The sequence below is a fragment of the Poromitra crassiceps genome (assembly GCF_964638095.1).
Source record: "Poromitra crassiceps genome assembly, chromosome: 13".
Taxonomy (NCBI): Eukaryota; Metazoa; Chordata; class Actinopteri; order Beryciformes; family Melamphaidae; genus Poromitra; species Poromitra crassiceps.
In genome coordinates, this window is record NC_139644.1 from 6114317 (window position 1) to 6137233 (window position 22917).

The 22917-nt window shown below is 45.3% G+C and overlaps 1 protein-coding gene across 1 annotated transcript in view; it reads left to right on the forward strand.

Annotated features, from left to right (window-relative positions):
- The window catches only part of btr30 (bloodthirsty-related gene family, member 30), a 41286-nt gene that overhangs the window by 15290 nt on the left and 3079 nt on the right, over window positions 1-22917 (forward strand). Inside the window, exons 2-13 of the mRNA XM_083648505.1 lie at window positions 5145-5284; window positions 6552-6735; window positions 7480-7727; window positions 8985-9089; window positions 9727-9822; window positions 10141-10374; window positions 15976-16147; window positions 16896-16988; window positions 17868-17894; window positions 18101-18127; window positions 19318-19493; window positions 21072-21227. Of these exons, the coding sequence (XP_083504631.1) occupies window positions 5162-5284; window positions 6552-6735; window positions 7480-7727; window positions 8985-9089; window positions 9727-9822; window positions 10141-10374; window positions 15976-16147; window positions 16896-16988; window positions 17868-17894; window positions 18101-18127; window positions 19318-19493; window positions 21072-21227 (1641 nt within the window). The 5' untranslated portion in view covers window positions 5145-5161. The remainder of the gene's footprint in view (window positions 1-5144; window positions 5285-6551; window positions 6736-7479; window positions 7728-8984; window positions 9090-9726; window positions 9823-10140; window positions 10375-15975; window positions 16148-16895; window positions 16989-17867; window positions 17895-18100; window positions 18128-19317; window positions 19494-21071; window positions 21228-22917) is intronic.

A 22917-nucleotide genomic window follows, 5' to 3' on the forward strand; every position in this document is an offset into this window, starting at 1 on the left:
ACAAAAGAACGCAGACAGGGAAGGTGGATTCATTGAGTCTATATGAGTCTGTCTGTCTGTCTGTCTGTCTCTGCCTGTATGTCTGTATGTGTCTGTCTGTCTCTGCCTGTCTGTCTGTCTGTCTGTCTGTCTGTATGTGTCTGTTTGTCTCTGCCTGTCTGTCTGTCTGTATGTCTGTCTGTATGTCTGTATGTGTCTGTTTGTCTCTGCCTGTCTGTCTGTCTGTCTGTATGTGTCTGTTTGTCTCTGCCTGTCTGTCTGTATGTCTGTCTGTATGTCTGTATGTGTCTGTTTGTCTCTGCCTGTCTGTCTGTCTGTATGTGTCTGTTTGTCTCTGCCTGTCTGTCTGTATGTCTGTCTGTATGTGTCTGTTTGTCTCTGCCTGTCTGTCTGTATGTCTGCCTGCCTGTCTGTCTGTATGTGTCTGTTTGTCTCTGCCTGTCTGTCTGTCTGTATGTCTGCCTGCCTGTCTGTATGTATGTGACTGTTTGTCTCTGCCTGCCTGTCTGTCTGTATGTAGGTCTGTCTGTATGTCTGTCGGTCTGTTGTGGAGTGAGATGAGCAGCTGTTGTTGAGTGAGTTGATGCGTTGGGACACACCTCAGTGTTTTGTCAGGAGCAGTCTGTTGTTTTTGGCAGTGGACTCAGCAGCTGCTGCTGTGATGAATCAATCTGTCTGTGTGTCGGTGGCTTTTGGATGGAATGTGGCACAGACAAGACAGACAGGCAGACAGACAGACAGACAGACACACACACAGGCAGACAGACAGACAGACAGACAGACAGACAGACACAGACAGACAGACAGACACAGACACAGGCAGACAGACAGACAGAGTCGAGATGTGTTTTCACCATAAAGACAAGAAAGATGTCTAATGAGAACAGAGGGAAAATGTCACCCTGTTGACGAGTAGAACAATAAATCTGTTTTGTCACTGGTTTATTTTTTGCTTGACGACGAGGCTTTTCAGAGCTGAAATGTGCCTCAAACTCCAGTGGGAGGAGCTTTTGTACCAAGCGTAAAGTACATTTTGAAAGCAGGAAATGTGAGCAGCTGCTGAGGTCATCATTGGGTTTGTGATATGATGACACAAATCTGACTTATTGCCCATTTAAAACTCCAATGGCTGGTAAATCACAAAATTCACCTTTCTTTTCAGTATTTTACCAACTAACTCCAAAACATATTGGTGTAAAAATATTTTATTAAAATATTTTTTATTTTATTTTATTTCACTGCCAACATTTTGGGAGATTCACCTCTTTGCCATATTCCCGATAGTGAAACTACAATGTAGCATTAGAAAGAGCGTGTCACCCCTCACTGCTAGTGAGCTTACTGTAGCACTGTAATGGCAGTATGGTACACGAGCCTACCCGTTTTACAGGGGTGCAAAAGCATCCATTGCTCTCTTATTTTAATTGTCTGCATGCTCAGTTGAAAAGAGTGGTAATTTTTTTTTTTTTTTTTTTTAATGCTGCAGCTGCACACTTACTGTTTAAACTTTAATTATAATTGTTGTTTTTCTTTGTTCTTTGATGTGAATTTATGGCTTTTTGGCACCTATATGTAACCTTTTAAGGTTGAGATAATTGTATTATCATTATATGGTCCAAATATTTCAGTAAAGCACTTGAAACACTTGAAATATTCTTGCTTGGCTGGTATCATTCTACTTGAAATTATGGTCAAATGCATTATTTTTTAGTAAAATAACATGTCAAATTTTTCGGGCGGCCGGCCACCAGGGTCGGCCCGTGCATGTGCACCCCTTCCTATCCAGGATGCATCCCTAGTCATCTTGTTCTGGAACCGGCCCTGCCCCGTTCATTCACCCAAAAGACACATTCCAACAGCGCCACAAACGCTCACATGTCCATGTTGTGACTCATGTACTCAGTCACCACGTGATGAAATAATAATCTGTTACGGGAAACTTGTCATTATGGAAGTAATAAAACATACCAGGACGTTTGATGATGCACACAGCGCATGCGCCTCAAGCAAACGCTGAAGTAACTTTGGTTCTGCCACATTAGTTGTGGCTATGGATTTACATCGAAAATGACAGTTTCCCGTAATTTTGGATCATTATTTAATGGCGTGGTGAAATAAAAAGAGAAACGGTATGAGAAGACAACGAATTAATGGAAATGCATAAAAACAGAATAAAGGTCAGGGTGCAGAGGCCATGCAGAACAATCCTAGTGAAATCACACAATTGACTCATTTTGCTGCTGACTCCTCCCCCTGCGACCCCTCGTCCAGCTGACGTTCGAGTATGTAGTTCTAGCTGCCGTCGGCACGGCTCCAAGTCGAGGCTGACGCACAAGAATGTTTTCAGCTTTGCGTTGCAGTACGAAGTGAAGTGTTGACCTTGTGTCTGTAAGCTTTGGTAGATAGCCTAGCCTACGCCTGTATTGTCCTAAACTGTACATACTGTAAATCTAACTTTTACATGGAAGACTATGTGCTGTATGAAGTCATTATTCAATGCAGGACCTGGAAGATCCACTACTAGCCTGGCACCAGATCACTTCAACGTCCCTCTTCTTGCTGTCTTTGTTGTATCCTAACTTGACTTTTGAACCTTTATTGAACCTGATAATCCCACTGAGACTGCAAACCCCTTTTACAAGTTCGACCTGGTCAAGAAGTCAAGTCAGCTTCCAGACATCATCCAGACATCAGCCCATTGAAGGCATCTAGTCAGGACAGGAGAGAAAGGCGGTTCCATTTTGAATGGGAGGGGTGTGGAGGGGCAGGACTGATGTTTTTACTGGTTTAGAAATGTATATTTCCACTTCCTGGTGCAGCATGAGGTCATCATGCAAACTATTTTCCAGTGAGTCAAGTAAAAAGTAACAGGAGTTCATTTCATAAAGACAAACATCATGCAACAATGTAACAAAGCAAAATATGAAAGTGGAGAGAGAGCCAAGACACATGAGACAATATGAGGGATCAGATGGTAAACAAACGGCTTCAACAGACTTCCGGGTGCAACTGCCGTTCATTTTTAAACAGCAGTTCATGGTGAAACCATGCCCTCTGTGGACCCTAACTGCTCCTTCATACTTTAAGATAGACCAGTGGTCACCATCCAGTAGATCAAGATCTACTGGTAGATCTCAGGGTGCTTACCGATAGATCCCCAAATCATTTTTGGATAGTGAGTAGCTTTGTCCTGTCTGTGTCTTGCATTCAATCAATCAGCTGTGCAGGTGTGTGTTACCCATCACCAACACTGTGTGCTGTGTGCAGGTGTATGTTACACATCACCAACACTGTGTGTAGGTCAGGCCCGTAGCCAGGGTTTGAGAAATACTGAGGTCATTTTAACGCGGTGCGGGGGGTCCAGGGGGGGTTGTGCCCCCCCGGTTAAAGAATCTTGTCCATTTTAAAGTAAAATGCTTCAATCTGGTGCACTTTGAGAGCAAAATTAAGAGGCTAGATCTATAAAGAACTACAGACATCATGTTAGATTAATATCCTCTTTACTGTGCTGTTGCTTTAAAATGATACAAAAAATAAATGTCTCCCCATATAATATAATTTATATTGTGCATACAGGTCACATGGCAGAATACTGCTCAATTAAATACAATGGCCCATCCCTACACAAACATCACTTACAGGGGAGTTACTTACCCATTCACTTCAATAGAACTGTCCCCAAAATCTAGCCCCAATCTAGCCCCAATGCAAAATTTGAACGTTGTGTTGAGTTATGTCTCTTCCTTCTATATAGCACACAGAGAGGAAGCAAATTGTTGCATTTCTGATCAAATGTCATATATCATGTTATTTATGAGGGCTTTAAAACATCAATGACAGATGAATAGATCTGGGGGCCGGGGCTATTAAAAAAAAAATGAAAATACAGAGGTCATGACCTCGGTGTCCTCAATGGTAGCTACAGGCCTGGTGTAGGTGTGTGTTACACATCACCAACACTGTGTGTAGGTGTTTGTTACCATCACCAACACTGTGTGTAGGTGTGTGTTACACATCACCAACACTGTGTGCAGGTGTTTGTTACCATCACCAACACTGTGTGTAGGTGTGTGTTACACATCACCAGCACTGTGTGTAGGTGTGTGTTACACATCACCAACACTGTGTGTAGGTGTGTGTTACACATCACCAACACTGTGTGTAGGTGTTTGTTACCATCACCAACACTGTGTGTAGGTGTGTGTTACACATCACCAACACTGTGTGCAGGTGTGTGTTACACATCACCAACACTGTGTGCAGGTGTTTGTTACCATCACCAACACTGTGTGTGTTACACATCACCAACACTGTGTGTAGGTGTGTGTTACACATCACCAACACTGTGTGTAGGTGTGTGTTACACATCACCAACACTGTGTGCAGGTGTTTGTTACCATCACCAACACTGTGTGTAGGTGTGTGTTACACATCACCAACACTGTGTATAGGTGTGTGTTACACATCACCAACACTGTGTGTAGGTGTGTGTTACACATCACCAACACTGTGTGTAGGTGTGTGTTACACATCACCAACACTGTGTGTAGGTGTTTGTTACCATCACCAACACTGTGTGTAGGTGTTTGTTACCATCACCAACACTGTGTGTAGGTGTTTGTTACCATCACCAACACTGTGTGTAGGTGTTTGTTACCATCACCAACACTGTGTGTAGGTGTTTGTTACCATCACCAACACTGTGTGTAGGTGTGTGTTACACATCACCAACACTGTGTGTAGGTGTTTGTTACCATCACCAACACTGTGTGTAGGTGTGTGTTACACATCACCAACACTGTGTGTAGGTGTTTGTTACCATCACCAACACTGTGTGTAGGTGTGTGTTACACATCACCAACACTGTGTGTAGGTGTGTGTTACACATCACCAACACTGTGTGTAGGTGTTTGTTACCATCACCAACACTGTGTGTAGGTGTGTGTTACACATCACCAACACTGTGTGTAGGTGTGTGTTACACATCACCAACACTGTGTGTAGGTGTGTGTTACACATCACCAACACTGTGTGTAGGTGTTTGTTACCATCACCAACACTGTGTGTAGGTGTTTGTTACCATCACCAACACTGTGTGTAGGTGTTTGTTACCATCACCAACACTGTGTGCTGTGTCTGTGCAGGTGTGTGCTGCGGTACCATGATGGCAGAGGCAGCGGTGCCGGATGTGGACCTTTTCTCTGAGCAGGAGCTGACCTGTTCCATCTGTCTGGACCTGTTTAGTGAGCCCGTCTCCACTCCCTGCGGACACAACTTCTGCCAGGTCTCTCTCTCTCTCTCTCTCTCTCTCTCTCTCTGTCTCTCTGTCTCTCACACACACACACACATACTCTCTCTCTCTCTCTCTCTCTCTCTCTCTCTCTCTCGCACACATACTCTCTCTCTCTCAGCGTAAATTGTTTGTCACTCAAAGGCGTTTTGAGACATCGTTGTCGCAGATTAAGTTAGAATGGTGATTAAACTTGAGCCTAACTACAAGGTGGGAATCACCACAGTCCCCACGATACGATATCACGATACTTATGTCACAATACAATATTATTGTGATTTTTAAAATATTGCAATATATTGCCATTTATTACCTTTTTTTCCGACTGCAAATTATGTCACCAAAGTTGACATAAAAAAGTTTGCAGTCTGTTCATCTCACAATTTTTATTACAACAAAATGAGATTGCCAAGCAGACAGACTGACCAACGCTGTCATAAAAACCTGTCATAAATGTTGCATGCAATTTATATAATAAAATACATGGATTGTGATACTTGGCATATTCGTGCAATATGATGCTGTATATTGCCACACAAAATATCGCGATGTATGCCGCATCGATTTTACCCCTACGAACTACTAGCCTGGTTGAAACCATCCGGATCCGTGAACTCATGTTCTGTTTGGTTCCGTGGATCCATCTGGACTCTGAGCTGTGCACATGTATCATCAGTGGATGGAAGTAGCCAGTAGCCAGTCCTTCAGCCAATCAGTGTCGGATCCTTTTTTAAATCCAAATAAATCCAATGGGAAGAACGTCGAAAATGTCGTTTCCACTGAGAAACTCCGCTGTTGCATACTCTTGTTCTTGTTTAATTGTTGTCATTGAGTGTGTGTGTAAACTCGACGGTCGTTGATGTTACTGCTCGAGCCGGAGAGCCATGGAGGCAGCCATTACTGTTTTGCCAGCGACGTTCCCGATCGGACGATTACGATGTCGACTACAAGGCAAGTCCCTGATTTGCCCGTCCATGTTGTGGATTCTAAAAATGCCCGCCCTAGGCTGGAGGCCAGACGGTCTCGCAGAATGAACCAGAATGTGAGTTCACGTGACAAGGATGGTTTTAACCAGGCGAACGAACTACGTGTGCAATACATGGTTTTAAAACACACCTGCCGAAAGAGTATTCACCCAGATTCCAGACCATGGTATAATGAATATTATTCAACACATGTGATTGAGGAGTGTGGAAGCAGGCTAATAAGTGGCTAACGGCACAGATTGAATGTTGGCTCTTCTTCTCTTCTTTCTTTGCAGGTGTGTATCGGAGGCTACTGGGCGTCCAGCGCCATCTGCACCTGCCCGCTCTGCAAGAGGCAGTTTGACGAGCGTCCGCGGCTCAGCGTCAACAGAGTCTTCTGCCTCATCGCAGACAAGTATAAGCTATCCCGCTATGGCACGGCCGGGCCCGCGGCCACGGGAAGCTGGCTACCGACGCAAGGTTATTATAGTTTTGCAATTTTCATTAGTTTTTATTTTTATTTCTTTTTTACTTTTTGTCTTAAATTTCAGTTTAGTTTTAATTAGCTTTTAGTTTAGTTTAGTTTTTTTTTATGCTTAGTTTTTATTAGTTTGTTAGCCTTTTTTTGTCATATTTGTCAGGGGTGAGATTCAAAAAGGTTTGAAAAGGTATTTTAAAATAAAGATTCAACAAAACATAGGATTTAAAAAATGTAGGACACAGGAACAACCATCCACAAAAGACTATACAAGATGTGTGTCAGTGTGTTTGTGTCATTGAAAACTAAAGAGATTTTCTCTATCATTTTAGTTTATTTTAGTTTGTTTTGCAAACACACAATAGGTACAGTTTCAGTTATCGTTTTTCTGTAATGCATAATTTTTATTTCAGCTAATGAAAATGTTTTTTTCACACCTAGTTTTCATTATGTCGTTAATGATAATAACCCGGGCAGGGGTTCCCCCATGGACATTATCCCACAGGCACTATCCTACTCCCCCCCCCCCACCCCCCCCCCCCCACCCCACCCCACAACCCATTATATGTCACTATAAAGGACTTTTTACTTTGCACTTTATAATTTCAGATTTTTTTTCTGTTTTGCTGCATCTTTGCTGTTGTGAACACTGCGCTGGATACTTGCTCTACGTTTGTAATCTAATGACTCACTATGCCTATTAAAATGAATGAATCTTGAATAACCATGTCTGATGATGGTGACAGCAAATGGTGCCGTGGGCGGCGGTGGCAACCCGTTTGTGACGAGGGTGGATGAGGACACGGTGATGTGTGACGTGTGCACGGGCATCAAACAGCCGGCCATCAGCTCCTGCCTCACCTGTACTGCCTCCTACTGCGACGCACACCTGCAGCCGCACCGAGCCACCGCCTTCTACGCCAAACACCGCCTGCTAGACCCACACGAGGCACTGAAGGGACGAACCTGTCCGCTACACCGCCGCCTACTGGAGGTGAGCGGGAACACAAGATCATACTGTGAAAGCATTACAATTAATACAAGTTCAAAATGGACAGTGAGATTTTTTTTTTTTTTTTTTTTTACATCGGTGGGTTTAGAGATTTATTTCGGATCAGAAATACAAATAAATTACAGATTACAATATTAATAGTAACATTTTAAAATTGTACACTACATAATATAAATCGAAGCAAAATGATCCAAGGATAGCTCAGTAAAGTAGCTGAAGTAGAATACTAGAAGCCTACTTATTTCCACTGGAAATAATACACCTTACAATGCACCTTAAGACAGCAAAATAAATAAATGTAAATGACACATGAAATATGATGATATACAATGGTATCTCAGAGAAGGTGTTACGATTAGTCTCTGCCATCATCTCGTTTTTCTTATTTCACCCTAACCCAAAGCATTCCTCTAACCGTAGTAACCAGGTTGTTTTTCTTATTTCACCCTAACCCAAAGCATTCCTCTAACCGTAACCAGGTTGTTTTAGTTGCCTATTCATAACTGTAACACAAGTTGTTAGCCACAGCGTCGAACACATAGAAAGAGATTAACTAGAGAGGGATTTCACTCATAGAAAGAGATTAACTAGAGAGGGATTTCACTCATAGAAAGAGATTAACTAGAGAGGGATTTCACTCATAGAAAAAGATTACCGGTAACTAGAGAGTGAATTCACTCATAGAAAGAGATTAACTAGAGAGGGATTTCACTCATAGAAAGAGATTAACTAGAGAGGGATTTCACTCATAGAAAGAGATTAACTAGAGGGATTTCACTCATAGAAAGAGATTAACTAGAGAGGGATTTCACTCATAGAAAGAGATTAACTAGAGAGGGAATTCACTCATAGAAAGAGATTAACTAGAGAGGGATTTCACTCATAGAAAGAGATTAACTAGAGAGGGAGTTCACTCATAGAAAGAGATTAACTAGAGACCTTTCAAAGTGAGAGTGTTGTGCCCTGCTGTTCATGATGTGTTCACTGACCCAGGTGTACTGTGTTGTGCTGTTCATGATGTGTTCACTGACCCAGGTGTACTGTGTTGTGCTGTTCATGATGTGTTCAGGTGTACTGTGTTGTGCTGTTCATGATGTGTTCAGGTGTACTGTGTTGTGCTGTTCATGATGTGTTCAGGTGTACTGTGTTGTGCTGTTCATGGTGTGTTCAGGTGTACTGTGTTGTGCTGTTCATGGTGTGTTCAGGTGTACTGTGTTGTGCTGTTCATGGTGTGTTCAGGTGTACTGTCGGACGTGTCAGCGCTGTATCTGTGCCATATGCGTGCTGGAGGAACACCGCACACACAGGACGGTCTCTGTGCAGACAGAGAGGCAGAACAAACAGGTAGGGAGGGCTACAGGTTCAATCCCTGTGTGTGTGTGTGTGTGTGTGTGTGTGTGTGTGTGTGTGTGTGTGTGTGTGTGTGTGTGTGTGTGTGTGTGTGTGTGTGTGTGTGTGTGTGTGTGTGTGTGTGTGTGTGGTCTTTAGAGGTGGCCTGCATCTAAAGGCATGCAGCCTGTCAAGCCAGTAAGATAACAAACATCTTGTGTAACACCTCACCTTGTCTCTCCTCACCTGCTCTCCTCTTCTCCCTCCTCTCATGTTGCAAGGTGTTGCAAGGCATAATGACTAAGACATTTCAGATTGTCTTTCAGTTTCTCTATCTGTTACTCCAGCCTGGCCGCCAGAATAACATGTCAGCATGTTACGTTTCTGCAATCCAAGATATGTGTTTCTGAACCAAAAAGCTGTTTCTAGATACGTGTATCATCAACGTTCTACACGTCATAGAGTCTGAATTGAAATGGAGCAGTGGTCAGTCAGTGTTGTGGTCAGTCAGAGTGTTGTGGTCAGTCACGGTCAGTTTTGTTTCAAATGTACATTTCTATTCTACATATCTCTGGTTTGCAGACACGTACAGAACAATGCCAGCGCTTTTATTGTGTCGACTGGCTTGGTTATTCTTCCATCTCTCCTGCAGAAACTGGTGGCCAAGACGGAGCTGGAGATCCTGAACCACATCGAGGGGAAGAGCATGCGTCTGTCTGAGCTGAGGAAGAGACTGGAGGCTGTCCAGGTAAACCATTGTTATTACCTCTGTCTGTATGTCTGTCTGCCTGCCTGTCTGCCTGCCTGCCTGTCTGTCTGTCTGTCTGCCTGTCCGTCTGATTTTTGGTTATTAGGTTTAGGCAAGTAGTGGTTATGGTTAGAGACAGAGTTAGGGTACGTCTCAAGGGAATGCATGTAAATACCCCAAAAGTGATGTACGTGTGTGTGTGTGTGTGTGTGTGTGTGTGTGTGTGTGTGTGTGTGTGTGTGTGTGTGTGTCTGTGTGTGTGTGTGTGCGCGTGCGTGCGTGCGTGCGTGTGTGTGTGCGCGTGTGTGTGTGTTGCAGAGCTATGCAGATGGGGAGCAGGGTGAGCTGGAACAGCTGCTGGACGCCGCGTCACACTCCCTGGAAAGGATCCGCTCAGAGCTGGTGGAGGGCGTGCAGGACAAACGTGGCGCCGTGGTCACCAAGGGGGAGGGGCTAGTGAGCCGTCTGGAGGCGGAGCTAAGCCAGCTGAAGGAGAGGAGGGCCACGCTGGAGGTCCAGGCCACCAGCCAGGATCACATAGGCTTCCTGCAGGTGGGACAATGAATACAGAGCAGACGGCACGCGGTCTTGCAATTAAAATAACTAGTGCAGTGCCCGTTCCCCCATGCACCACCCCGTGGGCGCTTCCCCCCGCACACACACTGCACTCTGTCAGGTCCCCCTAAGCGCATGTTTGAAGTCGATCCGACAAACGGTTCTCGAGATACGCGAAGGACAGACGTACAGACAGTCCTGGAATAAGTCCAGCGCCGCACTACTTTGAGTTCCCAGGAGCACACTCCCCAAGTTTGAAGTCAATCGGATGAACGGTTCTCAAGATAAACTACTTTTTTTTTCTTTCTTTTTTTTTGGAGGTACGGTGGTGCAGTGGTAAGCACTATCGCCTCACAGCTAGAAGGTCGTGGGTTCGATTCCCGCCTGGGCTGATGTGAACACTGAAGGAATGCGTGCCCGTCCGCATGTCCTCGAGTGCCCACCGCCCGGGTGGGGTCGGCAAAATGGCCTTTCTGTGTGGAGTTTGCATGTTCTCCCCGTGCCTCCCGGGGGTCTCCTTCATATAGGAACCCCCTTCACAAAAACATGCAACATCCTGGTTGCTTATGTGGTTCCTCCTCTGATCGTTAAGGGCGCCTGTTCAGAGGGAGGGGAACTGGTTGGAATAGCGTGAACCTCCCACGTGCTATGTCCTACCGGTGAAGCTTCCTCGGGCAGGTGAAAAGAAGCGGCTGACTTGACTGCCCATGTCTCGGAGGATGCATGGAATCAGTCTCGGCTCTCTCCAGATCGTGCCGAATTGCACACAATTCTGCACGGCTCTATGTCAGGTTCCCAGCAGCACACTTACCAAGTTTGAAGTCGATCAGATGAATGGCTATCGAGATAAACCGCTTTTGGTGTTGGCAGTAGGTGGCGCTATGCCAAATTGCACGGAATTCAGCTCCCTGCACTCCCTTGAGTCCCCCTAAGCGCACTCCCCAAAGTGGAAGTCGATTGGTTCTTGAGATGAACAGCATTTTTTCTGTTGCCAGTAGGTGGCGCTATGCCAAATTGCACAAAAACAGGGCACTGCACTGCACAATAGGGCACACTCCCAAAGTTTGAAGTTGATCCGACCAACGGTTCTCGATGGCATGCAGCAGATGATGCTCATCCATAAGCAGTTGTGGAAATAGCCAGGTTTTACTCTGGGAACCCTACTTACACAGGATGGGGGTTCCCGGAAGTGGCGTGGCCCTAGAGCACGGATACTCAACTTGCTTTGCCTGGGGGCCACTTTTGCAAAATGACAGGAGGCAAGGGGCCAGTCAATAAACATTAATATTAATTTTTCTGTAGCAGATTGTAGGATTTTGGGGTGTCAGCCGGAGTTTAGTCTCACATTTTTTTGCATAGTTAATACATATACTGTAAGTGCCTGGGTGGCGAGCAGACAGCCATATTTGACAATTTCGCTGGAGCTCAGTCAAATTTTATTTAACCTTAGTTTTCATTGTGAATTAGAAAATTGTCGGGGGGCCACTCTGCACCCTATCGCGGGCCGCATCTGGCCCCCGGGCCGCAAGTTGAGTATCACTGCAATAGAGGATATTATTTCCGAATGCATGACTCATTATAGCCTACCATTATAGCCACATAAAAATCTCTTAGAAATCTCACTTAACACATTCACTGCCAACAGTTTTTTTTTTTACTGTAGGTAGCTTCTGCCAACGGTTTTTTTGAGGATTCTGGCTCATCTTTCAAGAGCCGAGGATTATTTTCTGCTAGGACTTTGTGAACACAAAATATCTCAAAATAACTAATAGAATGTGTGCTTTCTCTGTCTAAAAGAGTTAGTTTGTAGAGTTAGTAGTTATGTAGGCATTAGCAGTTGAATACAGCATGGTTTCAGCGTCTGAAAAGGAAAGCTGAGATAAATGCCTTTTTGTGAAATTCGATAGAACAGTCACTTTAACCATTTATTTTTGGCATCAGTAAGACATCAGACATCTAAACAATAGTTCTGAACAGTAATTTCCTCCATAACAGCACCCCCACCCCCCTCTCCTTCAAACTCCTCCCTCCGTGGGTGTGTCTCTGGTGGCTTTGCAGCGTTTGTCACAAGCGAGTTTCTGCTGCCTGTCTGTGCTGCCTGGCTGCTGGCGGCCCCTCACGGGCGAGTCTGGATGGGGCTCGCTCGTTTCTTGGGGTTTCGGTTGAGAGCTTTGATGAAGCTTTGTGCGATTCTGGGCTTTATGCTGCGTGTTTCAAAGTGTGTTGCACCCAGTCTATTTTTGGAACCCCCCACCGTTGTGCGCCACCGTTGTGCGCCAGCGCGAAAGCGTTTTCGCCAAACCATTCTACAGTATGAGAATGGTTTCCTCACGCTTTTCCCTGCAGTTTTGGCTCGGCTTTCTCTAGTCTGGAGAGCACTGTCGCCACTTAGTGGGTCGGTGGAATGGGTTGTACACGTTCGGTGGCTCCCATATTTTTATAGGAGATGTAAAAGGGTTTGATCCACGTCCCACCGTCAATTTTTTTTTTTTTTTTGATGAGATAACTCGTCGACGGCAGTCAACCGTTGGATTTTTTTTGCCGACATAACTCGTCGACGGCAGTGAACGTGTTAACTAAGATCACTGAGCTCTACCGATTATTTCCCCTTCATATTAATATTAATGCTGCTTATTCAGCTTACCACCATTCTCTGCTCATTTCATGCTGCCCTCTTTGCAAGACATTTTTTAATTGGAACCTGAGGAGGGATGCTGGCCGGCCCCCCTCATTTACTCACATCAAAGTAAACAGAGGGCCTTGAGAGTGAATGAGGGCCATTCACTGTCAACGACGCTACGTTTACTTTTCTCACTACTGTCAACGACCCGTCAACGACCCTACTTAAAGCTGGGGCTTAGGGCTGAAGGAGCAGAACTGAAGACATAAGCCCTTTTCCCACATGCATACCGGAAAATTACCTGTAAGTCAATATCGGACATTTCCCTTCACACTTCGGCTCGCGCATGTGGGAATCTATCAGCGAATTTACCTGTATGTTGCGGGGGGAAGGGGGAGCTTATTTGGGGGGTCGGCAAAACTCGAAATAAGTTCGCTTGTCAGTTGTCACACAATAAATCACACTCGTTTGACTTAAGAGCAGCGTCAAGCAGCCAGCGTAATAAACACAGCCGATTTACCCCCTCCCCTGTCTGCTCGAGAGCAGCAGCCACAGACAGACACAGCGAGAAAGGCTTGCAAGCTGCTCAACGCTTGTATGTAGAGAAAGCAGACTGGCTTCGTTTGATGTGTCCGGGGTTGCCTTCGGGAAATCAGCAAGCTGACATACTGCTCTTATTAGGCTATCACAAGATCATTTCGCCAGTTTGCTTTAATGTGCGCGAATGATTAGATTATGCCCGCTGGAACATTAAGCAACGTGTGTAGGCTACTCCTCGCCCATGATTGAAGGACCGCTGTCGCGGAAAATGACTGCACCCGTTTCCACTTGCGTCCCCTTAAGATCATACCGCTCTTCTGACTTGGTCGAAAGTGGTGAAATGTCGGGGACGACGGGGTCGCGCTTATACCGGCACGGCGCCTTTCTCACTTGCAGGCATTAGACCATGTTCCGGTCATTTTGCGGTACAAAGCGCATGTGGGAAAAGGGCTATATATTCAAATATCGGACGTGTTTTGCGTCCGAATCGCATGGAAACGAGGCACTGCACTCCGTCGGGTCACCATCAGCGCACTCCCCGAGTTTGAAGTCGATCCGACCAATGGTTCTCGAGATACGCGAAGGACAGACAGACAGACAGACGCTATCGCAATTATAGTATAGATTAATTTATTTCCTATAAAAGGTGCATTCTAAAGACACTTCTTAACATGCAGTGGAATCCGTATTATAACCTGCACCTAGCCGGTTGGCCTGCATGTTAAACAACAATTAGCCGGCCTACGCGCACTCCCGCGAGTCCGTATCTTATCTACCTCGACCACCGGTATAAGATCCGCTTCCACGCAATCGCAGCTCATGTTAAACAGCTGGCAGGATATTATCCGCATATCCGTAGTGGGCAGGTGTGGCTCGTGACTCACTTCACGTTCACTAGTTTATTAATTAATGAATCGTTCGGGCAATCGCTTATATCAACGAGCAAACTGACGGTTTCCTCAAGTGCTGCAAAAACGGATTGATTGATTGTTTGGCCAATGCGCTTCAGCTGCAGCCAGGCAGGTCCAGTGCATCAGGTCTGCTGCTGCTGCTGCTTGCTTGCTCCCATGTCAGAAAAAGCCTAACTTGTGTGGGGAGAAATACATTGAAAACCACTTGTAAAATAAATCACCCACAGTGATTGACGACAGTCCGACCACTATTTTGACTGGGCTGCGCCTGCTTTATGTAGCAATGTGAAGCGCTCATTTTTTGGCACATTGCCACCCCTCGTTGGAATGGACTCCGTTACAACCAACGGCATGCTTTTTGAAGTCTCCAGATTTGTCGCTAACGTGATGCAGCCAATTATATCAGCAGGCAGTGTTGTGTGCCTCTCCACTGCGTAGAGGATAGGAGCTGACTGACTGATAGGCTATCAAACTTTTGTGGGGAGAAATAGCCTACATTTAAAACTAGTCAGATATGACTAGTTGCCACTTGTAAAATAGATCACCCACAGTGATTGACGACGGTGCGACCACTATTTTGACTGCCTCATAGCTACAGCTGCTTCCTATCACATTTCTTGTTTTCGATAGATGCTACCGCGCCGCCCCCCCCCCCCCGCCCACTGGCAGAAAAAACGGCTCATATCCAGTTGTTTCTTAACAAAGACCCCTGATGTTTAGAAAGGCAAAACCTGAAAATATCCTGCTCTCTCTAGCAGGACATGATCCAGAGTTCATGTTTAAAAGGCACTTAAGAGAGGGAAAGGGGAGTCGGAACAATGATTGCACAGGCAGCTTGCTTGGGCTGTCTGAGTCTCTGGCTGGAGCCCCTCTCGGCTCACAGATGAGCCTCCTCCACTGAGGTTTAAAAAATCTGAAAAGACCACTTGTAGAGCTTGGTCCATAGATGCTATAGTGATGTTGGTGGAGATCGGTGAAGCGGGGCTAGGAGATGTCAAAAATGTGTTTTCCAAAAACGTTCAAAATATCTCAAAAACTTTCCAGGTAGACCTTGAGGCACATTTGTAGAGCAAGGTCAGCTGAACACGTGGTCGTGGAAAAAAGAGATTGGACAAACAGCATGGAAGTTATGACCTTTCAAATCTTAATTTGTTTGAAAAAATATATATATATATTTTTTTTTTGAAGTGGCTCCCATCAAAAATGTAAAGTTATGGTGATGGAGAGTATGTGGAAAAAATGTGGTGCTTTTGTCCGGTGTGTCCACATTATTTTGCTAACTGACCTGACTACATGGGGGTGAGAAGATCATGAGTGAATTGTCATTTTTGGTTGAACTGTTCCTTTAACCTAAACACTATCCCATCATGTGCAATTTAACTAGTCTGGTCTTATCTCCTCTCTCTCCTCTTATCTCCTCTCCATTCATCTCATATCTCCTCTCCTGTCTCTCCCCTTTGCTTACCTCTCCTCTCTCTCCTCTCTTTACCTCTCCCTCTCCTCTACTCTTCTCTCTCTCCTCTCCAGAGCTTTGAGGAGGCCACAGCTCCTCTGGCTGCAGACTCTGAGCGGCAGGATTTGGATGAGGACTCAGAGCTCTCCCTGCACTTCCACCTGGGGGAGGTGAAGAGCGCGCTGGCCGAGGTGAAGGACAAGCTGGATGAGATCAGGATGGGCGAGGTCCGCTCCCGAAGCTCCAGTGAGTGCAGAGCAGACTTGTGAACAGGAAGCTTCAGTGAGTGCAGGGCAGACTTGTGAACAGGAAGCTCCAGTGAGTGCAGGGCAGACTTGTGAACAGGAAGCTCCAGTGAGTGCAGGGCAGACTTGTGAACAGGAAGCTCCAGTGAGTGCAGGGCAGACTTGTGAACAGGAAGCTCCAGTGAGTGCAGGGCAGACTTGTGAACAGGAAGTTCCAGTGAGTGCAGGGCAGACTTGTGAACAGGAAGCTCCAGTGAGTGCAGGGCAGGCTTGTGAACAGGAAGCTGCAGTGAGTGCAGGGCAGACTTGTGAACAGGAAGCTGCAGTGAGTGCAGGGCAGGCTTGTGAACAGGGGCTTACTTTGACATTTTAATTTCTATTTACATTTTGATGCAATTTACATTTTGAAGTAAGACGAGCCTCATTTGAAGCTTTCCAACATCACCAGCATCCTGATAGCAAAGAGTGCAAAGGTCAAAACCACAGTGTCATGACAAGAGATCTCGGCCTACAGTCATGTCAACATGCTAACGCCCAAATCAATGGGATAGCTCTGTCCATATTTCTTAGGTCAGTGGGTCAGAGGCTGGGTTTAGGTCGTGCCCCCATCCTTCCTGCCGATCCATTCCAGCAGCAATCGCCAGGAAGGACGTATAGCTATCCATATACCTGTGTGTGTGTGTGTGTGTGTGTGTGTGTGTGTGTGTGTGAGACAGAGAGAAATGACTTGGTGTTAATGTGTGTTCCAGTTTCATCCGGCGAGGGCATTATGATGAATGAAAGTATGCTCAGTGTAAGAGGAAGCCACGCCCAGATGAGGAAGAGCCAGTGGACTCTGAAAGGTAAGAGCAAGCCACGCCCACATGAGGAAGAGCCAGTGCAGATCCTGGACACGCCCACGGCACCTATACCAAATTAAATGCTGTTGACAGCATACAAATCTAACCTGTTCCAGCTGCTACATATTTCATCATCATGCTTTTTCTTTAACTACATAAAAAAGAGTTGGAGGTGATCTGGCAAACGCTGTAGGAGATGTTAAAGATGTGTTTTTTTAAATGTTCAAAATATCTCAAAAACTTTCCAGGCAGACCTTGAGGGTCCTTGAGGGAAATTTGTACAGCAAGGTCAGCTGAACAATGAACATGTGGAAAAACATTTTGTGACCAATTTTAACCTTACTATAGCGCCCCCATCAGGCCAATCTGCGATGTACCAACTCACAGGAATTTGCACAAAAGTGGACATCTCCATAAGCGTTCCATACCAATTACCAAGTGTCCAGGACTGACTGACTGACTGACTGACTGACTGACTGACTGACCCTAAAATGGCTCCTTATGACCACAGGTGCCGTGGTAAAAACAACAACAAATAAACTGACTCTTATGGATCTAGTTTGAACATGTTTTCCACTTTTCACTCTTTACCTTATTTACTTAATTGTCATTTAGCAGATGCTTTTATCCAAAGCGACCTACAACAGAGGAGGGGGGTGACATGGGAACAGTTATTTTGATTGAAAACCAGACGGGCTGCAGCATTTTGAGTTGTTGTGAGATTGAGATGAGATTATGAGTTGAAGTGGTTGGATAGCAGAGGCAGGCGCTCTTTGTTTATTAGGCGTAAGCTCTTGGGCTTGGCTTATAATACATTTTGTATCCATGAAAGATTTGTAGCTTGGCCAAAATGTCTCACTTTTGCTCGTTGTTTCCCTGCAGACCTCAAGAAGAGCAGGTCAGGCTCAGGTATGTGTCTGATAAATAATGCTAAATGATAGATCAGGTACTGTATGTGTCTTTGTGTCTGATCAATAATAAGACAGGCTCAGGTATGTCTGTGTAAATATTAATAATAACATCATAATAAATGAATGCTAAATGCTAGATCAGGTATGTGTCTGTCAGCATGTTCTTCTGTACAGTGGCTCTAACATTCTGTCATTCTGCTCCAGGCATCAAGAAGATCCGACCCTACATAGGTGAGGATTTAAAGCTTTAAACATTTAAACATTTGACTCCGCTCATTTTTTTGTCGTCTTCTTTTTTCTTTTTGTACATGGACTGACTGTATTCCAAGGAGAACAATGTGGAGGCCATAGACTGTGGGTGGAGAGACATGTCATAGACTGTGGGTGGAGGCGTGTGAATTTGGGCAGTGTGGTTTGGAACAGATGGTACAAAAATAGCTAACATGTCAACATATTTAAAAATATATATATATGTAAATATATAATAATATAAAATAAAAATGAACAAGTGACATTTTTAAAGGTGTTTACAAGCAAAAAAAAACCTTAAAAAGTCTTAAATTAATTTTTGTTTATAAAATGTCTGTGTTATTCTAAGAATCATTTATAATGTCTAAAAAGCTGTACTGGTCATATAATTTCTAGGCTGCAGTGTTCATAATTAGTACTTCATGCATATGCAGTTGTTTGTGAATGTGCTTCATGGCTTCCGCCACCAGGCGGTGATTTTGAGTCAATCAAATCGCGTTTTATTGTCAGTAGTAGTAGGCTACACAATCATACCATTCAACAAGTATAGTGGCATTTCTGAGGTGCCTAGCTCCAGAACAAGTCTTAACAATTAGATCAATAAAACAATAAAGGTGATGTAGGCCTACGGATGAAGTGACTGGATGTTCTCTGAGCTGGAGTCTGGGGAACAAAAATGATCTTATTTATTTTATGAATGAATTGATTGAATAAATACAATAATAAGCAACCGGGCACCTTGATAACAATATAATAGACCAAATCAAAGTTTATTTGTCACATAGCCTACTTCATCATACAAGTAGCCTACAATGTGCAGTGAATATGTTATAGGCCTATGATATGGTATATACCAGGCTATATGATATAAAGATATGGATATTCGCATACCGTATATTCACAAAATGTAGATGTATATTCTTAGTAATGTGTTATAAATATAAGGTGCTATAAGGTGAATGTTTTAGCATAGAGCTGATTAGAGCCGCCCCAGTAACTGAATTTAATTCCAATACGTAACCTGCATCGTGTTCAATTTCTCACGTTTATAACAAACCAAATTTCATGAAAATCTGTTCAGAATAAGGCGAGTTACAGACGATTTAGTATTTTGTACCTGGGGACTTGGTTGTATGACTTCCTGTGTGTGTGACAGTACTTCCTGTCTACAGAGGATGTGACACTGAACCCTGTGACGGCGTACCCCTTCCTGATCCTGTCTGAGGACAGGAAGCAGGTGAAGCGAGGCGAGAAGCTCCAGTTTTACAGGAACAGCCAGCAGCGCTACGACGTCTGGTCCTGTGTCATCGCCAAGGAGGGCTACAACTCCGGACGCCACTACTGGGAGGTGAGGGGGGGGCGGGGTTACAGACGCCACTACTGGGAGGTGAGGGGGGGGGGGGGGGTTACAGATGCCACTACTGGGAGGTGAGGGGGGTGGGGTTACAGATGCCACTACTGGGAGGTGAGGGGGGTGGGGTTACAGATGCCACTACTGGGAGGTGAGGGGGGTGGGGTTACAGATGCCACTACTGGGAGGTGAGGGGGGCAGGGTTACAGACGCCACTACTGGGAGGTGAGGGGGGCAGGGTTACAGACGCCACTACTGGGAGGTGAGGGGGGGGGGGTTACAGACGCCACTACTGGGAGGTGGGGGGGGTGGGGTTACAGATGCCACTACTGGGACGTGAGGGGGGCAGGGTTACAGAGACCACTGCTGGGAGGTGAGGGGGGCGGGGTTACAGAGACCATTGCTGGGAGGTGGGGGGGGGGGGGCGGGGTTACAGAGACCATTGCTGGGAGGTGAGGGGGGGCAGGGTTACAGAGACCATTGCTGGGAGGTGAGGAAGGGCGGGGTTACAGAGACCATTGCGGGGAGGGGGGCGGGGTTACAGAGACCATTGCTGGGTGGTGGGGGGGGAGGGGTTACAGAGACCATTGCTGGGAGGTGAGGGGGGGCGGGGTTACAGAGACCATTGCTGGGAGGTGAGGGGGGGCGGGGTTACAGAGACCACTACTGGGAGGTGAGGGGGGTGGGCTTACAGAGACCACTGCTGGGAGGGGAGGGGGGGGCGGGGTTACAGAGACCACTGCTGGGAGGTGAGGGGGGTGGGCTTACAGAGACCACTGCTGGGAGGGGAGGGGGGGGCGGGGTTACAGAGACCACTGCTGGGAGGTGAGGGGGGTGGGCTTACAGAGACCACTGCTGGGAGGGGAGGGGGGGCGGGGTTACAGAGACCACTGCTGGGAGGTGAGGGGGGTGGGCTTACAGAGACCATGGCTGGGAGGTGAGGGGGGGCGGGGTTACAGAGACCACTGCTGGGAGGTGAGGGGGGTGGGCTTACAGAGACCACTGCTGGGAGGTGATGGGGGGGCGGGGTTACAGAGATTTTTCCCCATACTGTATATCTCAAGCCGCTACTGGATCAATGCAGTGTCATAACGAGTTACTGTAGTAGGAGATCAGATAGTGGAAGGCTTCATGTAATGGATGTTCTCAAATCAAATCAAAGAATGAATGTAATCCTATGAACAGTTAGCAGACCGCTCCCTGACTTGTCATGTGGAAGCAAGTCAGAAATGTATTTTGGCCCTAAAACCATTAAGTGATTTATACACAAATAACAGTCTTTTGCAGTCAAGTCTATGACGCACTGGCAGCCAATGCAGAGACCTGAGAACTGGTGTAATTATGTTCAGCTTTCTTGGTCTTTGTTCAAACTCTGGCAGCAGCCAGAATGAGGTGCAGCTGCCTAAGTTTTTGGGAAGGCCTGATATAAAGACTATTACAGTCGTCCATCCTACTAGAAACACTTGTGACAGGTTGATGCAACAATCATTTAACTCTCTGGCACAATGAGGACTGCTGGACATTCATGGTACAGAAACGATCCAACTATCCCCTCTGCGCTCCCCCATATCGCAGGTGTCTGTCGGGGAGAATAAGGACTGGAAGCTGGGAGTCGTGCGGGAGTCGGCCCAGAGGAAAGGCCTGTTCGACATGAGCCCGCCCAACGGGTACTACGCCCTCTGGTGGAGTGGGAGCCAACTGCGTGCGCTCACCACCCCGCCCCTCACCAAGGTCTGCTCGCAAATCCTTCCTATTACTATAATTGGAGAGCTGTATGTATGCATGCGTGTATGTCCTGTATGTATGTATGTATGTATGTCCTGTATGTATGTATGTATGTATGTCCTGTATGTATGCATGTCCTGTATGTATGTATGTATGTATGTATGTATGTCCTGTATGTATGCATGTGTGTATGTCCTGTATGTATGTATGTCCTGTATGTATGTATGTGTATGTATGTATGTATGTCCTGTATGTATGCATGTGTGTATGTCCTGTATGTATGCATGCGTGTATGTCCTGTATGTACAGTATGTATGTATGTCCTGTATATATGCATGTGTGTATGTCCTGTATGTATGCATGTGTGTATGTCCTGTATGTATGCATGTGTGTATGTCCTGTATGCATGTATGTATGTATGTCCTGTATGTATGCATGTGTGTATGTCCTGTATGCATGTATGTATGTCCTGTATGCATGTATGTATGTCCTGTATGTATGCATGCATGTATGTCCTGTATGTATGCATGCATGTATGTCCTGTATGTATGTATGTCCTGTATGCATGCATGTATGTCCTGTATGTATGTCCTGTATGTAAAGTATGTATGTCCTGTATGTATGCATGCGTGTATGCCTGTATGTACAGTATGTATGTATGTCCTGTATGTATGCATGCATGTATGTCCTGTATGTATGCATGCATGTATGTCCTGTATGTATGTATGTCCTGTATGCATGCATGTATGTCCTGTATGTATGTCCTGTATGTAAAGTATGTATGTATGTCCTGTATGTATGCATGCGTGTATGCCTGTATGTACAGTATGTATGTATGTCCTGTATGTATGTATGTCCTGTATGCATGCGTGTATGTCCTGTATGTACAGTATGTATGTACGTATGTCCTGTATGTATGCATGCGTGTATGTCCTGTATGTACAGTATGTATGTATGTATGTCCTGTATATATGCATGCGTGTATGTCCTGTATACATGTGTGTATGTCCTGTATGTATGTATGTCCTGTATGAATGCATGCATGTATGTCCTGTATGTATGTGTGTATGTCCTGTATGTATGCATGCATGTCCTGTATATATGCATGCGTGTATGTCCTGTATGTATGCGTGTATGTCCTGTATATATGCATGCGTGTATGTCCTGTATACATGTGTGTATGTCCTGTATGTATGTATGTCCTGTATGAATGCATGCGTGTATGTCCTGTATGTATGTGTGTATGTCCTGTATGTATGCATGTGTATGTCCTGTATGTACAGTATGTATGTATGTATGTCCTGTATGTATGCATGTGTGTATGTCCTGTATGTACTGTATGTATGTATGTCCTGTATGTATGCATGTGTGTATGTCCTGTATGTACTGTATGTATGTATGTCCTGTATGTATGTGTGTATGTCCTGTATGTATGTGTGTATGTCCTGTATGTATGCATGTGTGTATGTCCTGTATGTACAGTATGCATGTATGTATGTCCTGTATGTATGCATGCGTGTATGTCCTGTATGTATGCATGCGTGTATGTCCTGTATGGATGGATGTATGTATGTATGTATGTATGTATGCATGCATGCGTGTATGTCCTGTATGTATGTATGCATGCATGTATGTATGTATGTATGCATGCGTGTATGTCCTGTATGTATGTCTGTATGTCCTGTATGTATGTATG